The sequence below is a fragment of the Lepidothrix coronata genome, unplaced genomic scaffold (assembly GCF_001604755.1).
Source record: "Lepidothrix coronata isolate B3197 unplaced genomic scaffold, Lepidothrix_coronata-1.0 Scaffold80, whole genome shotgun sequence".
Lineage (NCBI taxonomy): Eukaryota > Metazoa > Chordata > Aves > Passeriformes > Pipridae > Lepidothrix > Lepidothrix coronata.
Genome location: NW_016690260.1, coordinates 2,717,376 through 2,729,774, shown reverse-complemented (window position 1 = coordinate 2,729,774; position 12,399 = coordinate 2,717,376). Strand labels below are relative to the sequence as shown.

Here is a 12,399-nt window from a genome sequence, read left to right as displayed (position 1 = left end):
CAAAGGAAGCAAAATTTTGGTCACATTTTTAACAGGCTAGTCTCCAAAATGACAACTGTTGAAATCAGATAACAAATGTACTCCAGCTAGAGACAATGGGGTTGAGAAAAAGCTTTTAACAGCTGCCAAGTTTTAGTCAGAGACAAATCCTTTGTTCTCTCTTCTCAGTCCTCAGCACCCATATCCTCCCTGCTGTGTTTCCATGTGCAGCAACTTCACTCAGTATAGCACGAGTTAGGCTTTTAAAGCGAGTAAGCGAGCATGAAGTGCTTGAAGGATACAAGCTTTGAAGTGAAAGTGCTAGCAATGGGAGTTTCTGTGACACTGGGTCACCCACTCTAATAGCTCATATTAGCTCTTGGCTGTTTAGAGCCAAAATCAAAGTATTTGCATGTCTGCCAATGGTTGAAGACTTGGGTATGTAAGATACACAACTCCTTGAGCTGTATTGATATTTGTGATGCTGATTCATTATGTGATATATGAGAAATAATGTAAACCTTTAATAAGTTGACCACACTGTTTACAAGACACCATCTCAGCTGCCCTTAAATCTAGAAATACTCGTTTTGATAATTAGTCAATGTGATGGCTGTTATCCTTTGAGAACCATGAAGCAGTGTGCCACTGAATTCTGTTTGTAGAACTTTGAGACTGTGGTGTACCTGAGAATCTTGGTTCTTTCTGTTGCTGGATTGCAAAAAAAAAATGCAGAAATTGTATTGATTACTGCATTTTAAGCTAGTTACACAATTTCCACACATGGCAGCTGTGCATCGACCGCAAGGGTGTGTAAACTTCTGTCATGCCCTGGTGGTTCAAAGTAATCCCTGACATTTTTAACTGCAGTATGGTGCTTCTGTTAATGTAGTCAGACACCTTTTTGGGTTTTCTTTTGTGTGTGTGTCTCTCCCTTAAAAGGTTATCTAACCTGCTCTGGAGATTTGATTACTGAAGTATGGCTGTATAAATTAGAAGTTATTAAAGTAGATTTAGATTTCATATAAACAACGAAAGTGGAAAGATTCATACTCTTTATAAAATAGTTATATTAAATAGTGCTGTTTCAACACTTTTAGTCGAAAGACTTCTGCACAGTTCTCTGCATGGTGAGATATTTCTCCAAATGTGTTATAGTAATTTATACGTAGACTAAACTGTAGAAAAAAACCATAAAATTCATGAAAAAGCTGACAGAGCAACCTCAAATGGGGAAAAAAAGAAGGGACTAAGGAATTAACTAAAGGCAGTACAAATGAGGGGGGGAAGTGGAGATTTACTTGGAGGTCCAGCATCTGTTTTGATGATTGCTGCACACAGGAGGAAAGTTTTTTGGAAGCTATGAGCCTTCTTAAGTTATTTCTATATATTGTAAAACATACTTGGACAATTCAAAGAATAGCTCTAACATCAGGGGAACAACTGTACACTGATGAATGTCTTAATGGAAAAAAAATCCCTTTTATTTGGGAAAAATATTTTGGATTTAGTATATTTGTGTTCATCAGTTTAGGATGGATGGAAGATTTCCAGTTTGTTGGGCTTTTTTCATGAGTAGAAAAATTTACTAACTTTAAAATCTTCCCCTGGTATCAAAATAGCAAGATTTACGGGAATGAAAATTTCTTATTTTATAGTCAGCCATTTTTAAGAGAGTCCCTGATTAATGTGGTTACCAGATGCATTGCAATTGCATTGGTGACTGACATTTGAAACACTTAATTCTTACATCAAGTTTAAATTGCAGCTCAGCACTGATGTTAAAGGCTAGGGCTGAGCAGTCATTTCAAAATTATTCAGAGGTGAAGTGTGTAAAAACCTTAAAGGGGGTGAACCCTTAAAAAGTGACTTTTAGGCAAAATATTAGTCTCTTGCTGTGGAAGTAGTTTTATCCATTTCAAATATGGCATCCACTAAGTGCTTGTATCTCATTCTCATCAAAGCTGAAACTAATGATTAGGCTTCATTTCGAGCCACTCTAATGAACTGTGTTTACCAATATTCTTTGCCATGTTCCACACTTGCTTTAACCTATAGAAAGGAAGAAGAATTATAGAGAATAAAGCCATGTCTAATCAGCTTTGGGTAAGCCCAGCTCTGGGGCAGGGGTTATTTGTAGGCTTTGTTTAGAATGGTGAACTCACCTTCACTGAGTAGTACTATGGGCTTAGCAATTCCCTCCAGATGGCATTTGGGTCTCCCAGTTTTAGTAAGCATTCTTTCCTTTCATCCAGAAAATAGATGGCTTGTTATTTAGCAGGGTCTGATTAAACTTCCAGCAGAATTATTCACATTGTTGTTGACATGGTTCATCCATTTAATGATGCATGAAAACATAGACATATAAAAATTATCAGCATATGAAAAGTGTATCTTCCAGCTGTACTGTTTTGCTCTGTGTTGAGTTGTAGTAATATTCTTACTAGCTTGGATAATTCCTGCATGGAATGGTTTTGGTAAGTGTGCTGTTGTATTATGACAACATTTTTTATCTCTGGCTTTCCAATAGGGAAAACATTTCTAGAAGATTAAAAGATTAAGTAAGAAATTAGGGAAAGAGGAGTTATTTCTTCCCCATCTCCATTTCTGGTAGTTCAGTTCTTTTCTAATTCCTTTGCTTTGCTTCTGTCCTTGTCATAGGAACCTGTATATGCTTCTACTTACTCTCCTGTTATACCCGCTCTCCATAAATTTCATCCTTTTCTACCTATTAATCAGGTGAGCAAAAGTCTGCACAATTTAAATGCTCAACAATTTCAAATAAGCACGTTTTGAGTGTTTTCTTACATAGAAAATTAATAATCCTCTTAACTCGTTAACCAGCTTAGTAAATGCAGCTTTAAAGAAACGTAGTGTTATGCCACTATGTTGTGTACTCTTCTTCAATATACATTCTACTGTTTCTCTAATGGTTACTTTTCTAAAAATTCTATATCTATGTTAGACAATATTTGAGAAAGTAATAGAAGGAGACATTATTATATTTGTTATGATACTGAAAATTTGCGAGTTGTTAAAAAGGGTATATAAAAGGAGTAGTATGTAACTGCACAGCATTTATTTTAGAATAAAATGCTGTGTACTCTGACTTCCCTGTAAGTAATGTGCATATACAGTGTAAGACATAACAGCCTATAATTTATTGACTGTAAAAAAACAAGCTACTTTTGTTCAGAGGTGACTTTCCTATAGTGTTTTTCCCTAGTCCCTGTGTAAAGGATTTTTGCCTTGGCACATCCTGCTTCTATTCTCTGACTGTCCCATCTTCCTGCTTCTCTCTCTTTCTCCCTTTAAGGTCTGTAGTACTAGTTTGAAAGACTCAAGCTCTCTGATTTCTGATGAACGTCATCCTTGGAGATGGAAGGTGAAATGCTCTATAAACTTTGTATTTAATTATTGGAGGGAGGAGTAAGACAGAAAATTACATTCAGGTCGAAGATACGTATTTCCAAAGCAACTTGTGGCAGTAGAGTTAACTTTGTATTTGCTTGGGAATAGAGTTCTGCTGCTGTTCCAGTAAATGTTAGAGAAGCTTCATGTGAAGTCTTCCTCAAAATCATGTCCATACCTCTGCAATTCCATCATAGACAATTTGAAGAACTTACTTACTAAGAATTAATAGATAATGAGAAATATAAACTTTCTACGTAACAAATTTGTCTTTGAGCAGAAGTACAATAGTAGATCTTGATCTGAGCAAACAGTACCCGATTCACATGATCAGAGGTAAAAAATGCAAAGGCAGGAGTGGGCAAAGAAACAAGCTGAAGAAAAACTCAAGAAAACAAGGAGAGTTCAGTGGAAGTTCTCAATAGATCTATGCAAATCTAATTCGGCTATATTACACCTCCTTGTCCCTTGCCTCCCAGCTCACATCTGTGGTTGTAGTACTACTAGGAATCCATTGGGTTCTTCATTCCCACACATACACATTCTGTGTCACATGTGGGGAGCATTCTGACCAGTATGTGTATAATGGCAGTGAATTCAAGGAGCAGATACTCACTGCTGGAATAGAGGATGGTGAGTACAGAAGGGGCTACTGCATATACTATAAACATTTAGATGACTGATATTTACCATTTCCACATTCACTTTCATAGCTGTTTTTGAGTATGATCTTTTACTACAATTTTTTAAATTAAATATTGAATTTTGGACTAGTAACTGAAATGTGTTAGTATTACCTCTTCTCCATAAGCTCTGGATTTAATATAGCTTATTATTTTTTACTTCAGATCACCTGTTAATTTTGGTGTGACAGAGTTCACCAGCTTTATGTATCTAGAAGATAAACATATAGTCTAACTTAATGTTCCTCCAGTAATGAGGGGAGGTCCTTCAATGGGCTGTTCATTCCATCTGTCTTAAAAGGAAAACAGCCAAAAAGTGTTCATCTTTCCATTGACTGTGGTGAGATACATCCTGCCCCTTTACCAAGCTGCTTTCTTCTAGCACAGTGTGAAGGTACATGCAGATTTGTGTGGTTGTTTGGGTTTTTTTCCTGGCACAATTAATCATTTTGTTATTTGCACCAAATATGAGTTGAGTGTGTTCTGTTTTGAACACACTTTTGAACAGAAGAGCACGTGTTTGCGGTGGAGTTTTCTCCCCATGTTTCTCATAAAAAGTTGTGGAGGAAAACAATTCAGAGACTTTACGCTACTCGTACAACTGCTGGAGTCTTCTGGTGCGTTTTTTTTGTCTTAGGAGCTTAAACTAGAGAAGTTACTTGTATTAAAAAGGAAATAGATGCTTTTTGGATTCTTCTTTTATATAATTTAAAAGATTGATTTAAAATGGAACCCTCTTTTGAAAAATACATTTTTTGTATTCATTCTTGGTTTGGACTCCCCTGGGTAGGAGCAGTCTTGATCTTCTACACAGAAAACCATGAATTATCTTATTTCTTGTATTAAAAACCAAAACCAAACCCCTAAAGAGCACACCAGCATGCTAACAAACCACTTGCTGAGTTGTGTTCTTGTGACCTAAAAGGAACATGCTTGGACTAGAAGATTGTAGGGTACAAAACGGAGCATTGCCTAGATGTGGCCCCTTCCTTAGAATGAACTGACGTTGCAGAAGCAGTGCAGTGCCTGTGCATGCCCTCAAGAAATGTGTTGCAGTGCTAGAAAAGACCAGTATTATCATCCAACCTAGCCAAGTAGTGGGAGAAAAGTAATCCCAGTTTCTAACTTTTCTTGCATTGAGTCTATAAATCCTTCTCAGACTTAAAACAGGAACTTTTAGAAAAATATGCAGGCTTTATTCTTAACTGTCAGCATACAGAAAACTCCCTGCAATATTCAGTGATTTTTCATATGTAATTATTCTTGCTGTGTAAAATGTAACTTTTAACCCTCTCTTCAGTGAAAATATATACTCATCTGATTTAATCTGAAGTAATTTTTTTTTTAAAATCTTGAAAAAAAATTTCAGCCCTTTCCCGAAACCCTTCAAAATTGTCACGATCCTGGGCAGAAGCATGGAGGCTGGAAATGGATGAGCTATTGCAGTACAGATTATCTATTCAAAACAACTGTTCCATGGGACTTTTTCTCTCTCTTTTTCTGTCTTCATAATTTTCTGGGGTTTGCCTGTTTCCCTTTTCAAATGACATTTCTCTTAAAATCCTGATTTACCAGATTTTCCAGATACCCTTTTTTTTACCCATCTATATGATTATCTCTTCTTTATCTTCATCACTTTGTGTATGTTGGTGTCCTCATGAGGGTCTTCTCAGCAGAACTGCATCTCTTTTTTTCCCATGTTCATGAAAACATTTTAATCAAAGTTGGGATGAATCAGATCAGTGCATGGGTACTTTCTGTTTAGAAATAATTTTTCAGTCAGTTATCTAGTTTGCAGCCTGTAAGCTGCTCTGATATTTTTATATTGCTCAAAAAAACCCACCTCAGAATGTCATCTGTGATTAAGTCAAATATATTAAAGAAATCAGAGGTAACTGTGTTAATATATTTAATCACACTTGAGCTCATCAAACTTACCATTTTGATTAAACCTTTTTTCCATAATGCCATGTGGAATGGCATTAATTACGTGCCCGTGATTTGATTCTTCATTGATTGTCTTTGCAGCAGTCTTTTAGTGGGTCTCTGGAACAACACAAAGCTTGTGTGACCTGTACCTACATGCTTTAGTTTTACTTCTTCTAAATATTTTTTCCATCTAAGCTTTTGTCAGTCCTGTATATTTTCCCATTTTCAAAGGCTTTTTTAAAAATTCACTGCTTGTCTTTGTATTCCAATTATTTCACCTAAGACATCAATGAACACATGTATGTATTTTACATGATGAATTAGAATATTTCATTGAAAGTAACTACCTTTTTAATGAAAAAAAACCACATTGAAGCTGTTTTATTCCTAAGCTTTTATTTATTATTTTTATTCATTCTTTACATACTAATTCTTGTTTTTACTTTTTTACGTTTGCAAATTTGAGATTCTCCTTTCATGTCTTACTTTTTTTTCACTTGAAAATAAAATTTATACTTAAAAACTTCTTGAGTTTTAACTTTCTTGACATACTTTCTCCCAACTGGAATGTCCTTTGACCTATTCATTCCTTCACAAATGCTGCATGTGGTAATTGTGGAAGCTTTCTAAACTGCTCCAAACTAACTACCAGGTGTATTTTTTCTGAAGTTTCTTTTGACAGTTGCATTGGCTCATGTTAGCTTTCCAGCTATAGAAAAATCATTTTTTTATTTAATCATGACATATACCTCTGTTTTTCACCAGGATTGTTATGGGAAATTAAATGGGTTGGGGATTGCTTGGTATCTATTCACTTTATAATTTTTTAGCTCGTTTATTTATTTGTAGATTAAAATGGGAGTCTTCATGCATTAGGAAGAGATCTAATATGGAATTTCTCTGAATTGTGTAACATACACGTACAATCTGAGATTTTATTTTTTAAGAACTCCAAAGATGTTTTGCCCAATGGAACAGCTTGAAATCTTCCATTAAAAAAAAAAAAAGTTTGTTTTTGCTGTCAGACAGCTGCTCTCTTTTGTCCTTTGACACAGCTCCAGAATTACTCACAGTCTTTCTTGCAATTCAAGTGTGTAGTGATTAATACACACACTTTCCAGGTCTACTTCTCCAGAATTTTCAGTAGCTCTGCAGACTCTGAGGATTCAGGTATTCACTGAAGACAAAATCCAAAATTAAGCCCCTTGTAAGTTTAAAAAAAACCCAAACCAAACAAAAAAACAAAACCAAAACAAAACCAAATCCATATGATTCTACTTCTTTCTCCCTCTCCCTCACTTCCCTTCGTATTGTAATGGAAGTCACCACCCTTACTAAGTTAAAAGTATTAGTTTTGTGTATGAAATTTCCCTTGTGGTTTCATTAGGTATTTATTAATTTCCTGCCCAAGTCTCCTTTAGTATGTTCCTGTGGTTTTTTTCTGCCAGCTGTTCATCCCTGAGGTGGCTGTGCTGACACTGGAATGGGTATAGACTTGGGGAAATGAAGATAAATACTTCAGTGTTTTTCTTTAAAGCATTCTGAGGCTTTGACAGATGAGGAAATGACACTGAAGAGACTTCCATGTTGTCATTTCTGTTGAACGTTTCCTAGTTCTAAGGAAAAATCACAGTTTTTAATCTTGATTATCATGGCTTGCAGTCATATTGTCTGGCTGCCCAGCGCTCTTTCCTGATAAATTGCAAGGAAGTTTTACTGCAGGAGGATGCAGAGATATATGGAACTAGAGGGAAAGAGTGGAGGCTGTCATGGTCCTAGTCCTTGTACAAGCTATTTTCTGGCTTGTCTTCACTCTTCTGGCTGATGGCTACTGATCCTGGTAAATGCTGAAAGCTATGAAATCTCTATTTTAGTGTGTCCTCTGCAGTCACAATAGCTTTTATATAAAGTGACTTATTTTTTTAGTCTATTTGATTTTTACGAAAATAAAAAATAAGTGGGTTTATATCTCTTTCTTGTATCTTGAAAGAAGAAGAATGTTTATGTTCACAAGCTTTTGCATACTTTTGCATTTTCCCTCTGTGGTTCCATGAGTTAGAGGTGTGTTAAAGCTTGAGATTTTAATTTTTTTTTTCAATTCTAGCAGCAAGGTTGTGAAGAAAAATGACGAATAACATACAATTTGAAAATAATTCTAGCATTGATAGTCCCTTGCACTAAAAATACTTTTACATCTGATTTCTATGCAGTATAATCCCTAAAATGTTGCTACTTTTTTAAGATAAGTGCATTAAAGTTATATTTCTTTGGCCTGACATAGCTACAGCAGAGTGTGTAAGTTTAGTTTCTTTCCTATTTAATGTACCATCATCAATCCTTTGAGTTAGGAGGGCACTAAGATAATTCACCTTCTGCTTCTGATCACTTAAGCTGTTGGCTGATAACCTCTAAAGCAAGCAAGGAAAGCTGAGGGTCACCTGAAAAAAAAAAAAAAGGGTGCTGGTGATGATCACAGTCATTGGAAAAATATTTAGTAGAGCAAGCTGACATAGGAACTAAAGTGAGCAGCCTCTGGAGAGATAAAGCTGCTAATCCTGCCAGGAGAATTGAGTTACTGTAAGAGACTGATTCAGGAGTCACGCACTGAAGTTACACCATTTCATTGCTGTTCCCTGTGCCACCTGCAGATTTGCACACTCAAAAACATCTGCTCAGTGTCAGTTTAGTGATCTCACTTGTGTAGCGAGTCATGCTTCAAAAGAACGAGGTCTGAAAAATTATATCATTTGCAGAGTGAATGGTTTGTTTTGCTTAGAGGGGGACCATTTGCCCTGGCTGGTAGGTTCAAGAAAAGGTCAAAGAGCACAGACCAAAACCTCATAGTCACATTGTGATGGGGCAGCAAGACAGTGAAGCATCTGAGGGTCACTAAGCTGTGTCTGTGACTTCACTTCAATAGCTTGTTCTCCTTCTCCTTCCCTCTGCATCTGGCTGTTGAAATGTTCAGCCAGTCTTTACCTGTTTCCTGGTTATTTATCTTTTTTTTTAAACACCTGTTTCTCTCTTTCCCCAAAAAAGCAAAGAATGGCAGATAACCAGGAGAGTCAAATGACCATTGAGGAAAGGAAACACCTGATTACAGCTCGAGAAGAAGCCTGGAAGTCCAAGGGTAAAGGAGCAGCCAATGACTCCACACAGTTCACTGTAGCTGGCCGAATGGTAAAAAAAGGTCAGTGATGAAATGATCCCAGTATAAATAAGACACCTCTTATCTGTCTAGTCAAAATAAAGTCAAGCTAAAGCTATGCAGAAACAGTATCTGTGTTTAGCAAGAGGATTGTTTGTCTTCAGCTGAATATCATGTCATGAGGCTGTTCACTTTAGTTTCTTGTGGCCCTCATATTGATCTATTTTGTTCTGCACTGTTACACTGCCATCCAGTTATTACGGGGCTCTGACTGGTGGAAGTCTATCACTTGAACAGGGATATATGTTTTGTTTCTCCTTCTAATACAACCCAGATGGCATAGTTGGATTATTCTTTCTTATTTATCCTTCCTTTGAAAACCCAGCTGCACTGCCTAGAGAATAATTGTGAAATCTAGTTGTTGCTATTGCTGGCACTTCCCCCACTCTTAGGAACACTGGGAATATTTAGCAAACGAGTGTTATTTTTATGGATGCTGTCTTGTACAACAACTTGCAGTGCTGTGTTTGGCTGAAGAAATCACTGAACAGATTCTCTGGTCCTACATAGAACCAGGAGGTAGAAATGACAAGGGAGCAGTGTTGACTTTTTTTTTAATCTGTTGAATTCAGTCACTTTTTCAAGACCTAATCATTCTTCTGAATTGGGCAGGAGTCTCTGAAGGCTGCATATGGTAGAAATGTAGCTGTTCTCACAGTGCTCTTGGGAAGATGATAGGTTTGGGAAGAAGGCACTTAAACTGACCTCTTGTGCTTAATGAATACTAGATTTTGTTTTGTTACAAAACAAACATTGGTTATTAAACACAACAACAATGAACCTTGAGTTAAATGACAACCATCAAAAAAAAAAAAATCATTGTAGTGCGAAGGCAATATTGCAACAGGAGTAACTGTTTGCAATCCAAGCCACATTCTGTTGGCAGATAAACAAATGCACAGTATTAGGAATTACATCTATTAGTAAAATCTTTTAGCTGCTGCTTACATTGTTTTGCTGCTAGAAACGCCAGTGTTCAGTGTGTAAAGTGTAACCTACTTTGGAGGGTCACCAAGAAAAACTGTTCAGTTGTCCACAGACTTGCTTTTTGAGATTTTTTTCTTTTTTTTTTTTTCCCAAATATATTGGTCTTTGGAAAGGAATAGAAGGTGATAGCATTGTTCTTCTTAATGGGAAAAAAATTACCTTGCAAGGGTCTCTTTAGGTGCTATGATAATTCTTTTGAGGAAGCAAAGTAACACAATGACAGTGGCATTAAAAAAAGTACCCCAAGTGGGATTTTAGTTACAAGTGTGTTGTTTTTAAAGCCTGAAAGAATAAATTATCATGATGAGTTTTTAATTTAAGAGGCTATGAGAAAGAAATGCAAAATTACATATTCGTTATATGTATGTGCACAGATGCTGTATTTTAATTGCTTCTTATGGCTGAAAATTTTTCAGTCCTAATTGGAAGGTCATCCTTTACTAAGCAGTTCTCCATGTGGTGTTGTGGATTAAGTCCTGGTAGAGCTGCTTAAGAGCTGTGTCCTCTCAAGTATGTCTTGATGGAGGCTTTACCCATTGACTTAAAACCTGCTGGAACTTTAGAAATCTTAGGTAGAAGGGCGAAAAATTGCTTGTGGAAAAGCTACCCAGTTATATTCTAAATCTATCTTGGTGTTTGACAAGTAGGACTTGCAGTAAAGATAGTGGAAACATGGTTAGTATATGTTGTCCCAGCACAACATTGGTTTAATCTGATCAAAATAACTAAAGGCTTAAATTTACATGGCTCAGTAATTAGTAAGTTATAGCTAAGTGGAAAACAGATATTAGAGAAAGGTGTAAATGTCTGTTCCCCCATTTACTGAAAGTCTAGGCAACAAGAGTTAATAGATGCAATTCATTCCTTTGGTATGCTTTTCTACCTAATAAAATCCATGAATCCTAGAGTGCCATTTCTATTACTAGAGCAACGTAGATTCACATGAAAAGAACTAAACAAAAATCGTCTTATTTTATCCACTGGGTCCAGGATGAATTGCTTTATGATAATTACTGAAAAGTGTGGAGGAGAGTGCAACAAAAGGAGGGAGTAGTGCTTAATATGATGGGAACTCTGACTTCCATTTCTGCTTCCATTTCCATGTTTTCTCAAAACTGCATCCTGCCACGTGTATTAATAGGGATGCATTTAAATTTAAAAAAGGCAGTGAGGACACGGTGGAGGTGAAGGTGCCAAACAAGATCTTGGTAGTTTCCTTGCTAACCATATCTTTTTGTTCAGAACACTTGCATGTTTTTGAAATGTGGCTTGTGGTAGAACTGGAATCCAAAATGTAGACCAAGTGAACTGCTACTATCTTGAAAAGGTAAAAATTACTGTATTCAAGAGAAAGCCTGTATTTTGTGTTAGCTTGCTTACAGACACTTGGAATTGAAACTTTGTTCTTGTGAATGGGGTGGTTTCTGAGGCTGCTGTTGACTAAAGGAGCAGGTAGGGCAGTGCACTCTACCACCTCGAATACAGTGATTAGGGAGGCTGGGGAAATATTCCAGACTATAGGAAGTGTCCAGGCTCATCTGCTTTCCCTAAATAGCTTCCCTGTCATCACTGCTCGGAACATGGGCTGAAGTCACAACTGCATTTCTTATGTTCTCTGTTCCTACACAGGCCTGGCTTCTCCAAGTGCTCTAACATCAGTAGCATCCCCTTACAGTAACCGGCAGAAGTCTACAAAGCCCTTGGAAGGTAAGGAATAAAAATGGCTGAGATAAGTCTAGGCTTTTTTACTTTCTGTCAATTAACAGGTTTTACTTTCTGGTTTGCTTAGAAATTGAAGCCAGGCCTGATATGCAATTGGAATCAGATATGAAGCTTGACAAATTGGAGTCGTTCTTGGGAAGGCTGAATAACAAAGGTTGGTAGAGTTACCAAAGGTGGCAGTGTATCCACTCTCTGACATCAGTAAATCGATTAAAGTACCTCTTAGTTAAAATATCTGGTAACAGAAACTGAATATTTCTTTTTTCAGACTACACTTACTGATCACTTGCTTTATTTTTGTGATTCAGTCTTTACTAAATTTTAAGAAGGAAAGCATTTCTCTATTGTATTACAAATGTATGATAGAGTAAATCACAAATGCCAGAATAACTTTCTTATTTCTCTACATGTGATGTACACATCCTTCTTGAGAGCAAAATTTCTTAAAGCCACACAGCCAGTCTGAACCATATTGTCATA

The 12,399-nt window shown here is 36.6% G+C and overlaps 1 protein-coding gene across 11 annotated transcripts in view; it reads left to right on the top strand.

Annotated features, from left to right (window-relative positions):
- Positions 1-12,399, top strand: part of SVIL (supervillin) — a 110,099-nt gene that overhangs the window by 78,247 nt on the left and 19,453 nt on the right. For 7 of the 11 annotated variants that reach the window (XM_017820232.1, XM_017820233.1, XM_017820227.1 and 4 more), the window contains 5 exons: positions 2,641-2,718; positions 3,296-3,364; positions 9,042-9,192; positions 11,827-11,904; positions 11,987-12,073. In XM_017820232.1, the coding sequence (XP_017675721.1) occupies positions 2,641-2,718; positions 3,296-3,364; positions 9,042-9,192; positions 11,827-11,904; positions 11,987-12,073 (463 nt within the window). The remainder of the gene's footprint in view (positions 1-2,640; positions 2,719-3,295; positions 3,365-9,041; positions 9,193-11,826; positions 11,905-11,986; positions 12,074-12,399) is intronic. The other 4 variants (XM_017820230.1, XM_017820237.1, XM_017820236.1 and 1 more) reach the window with 1 other exon arrangement.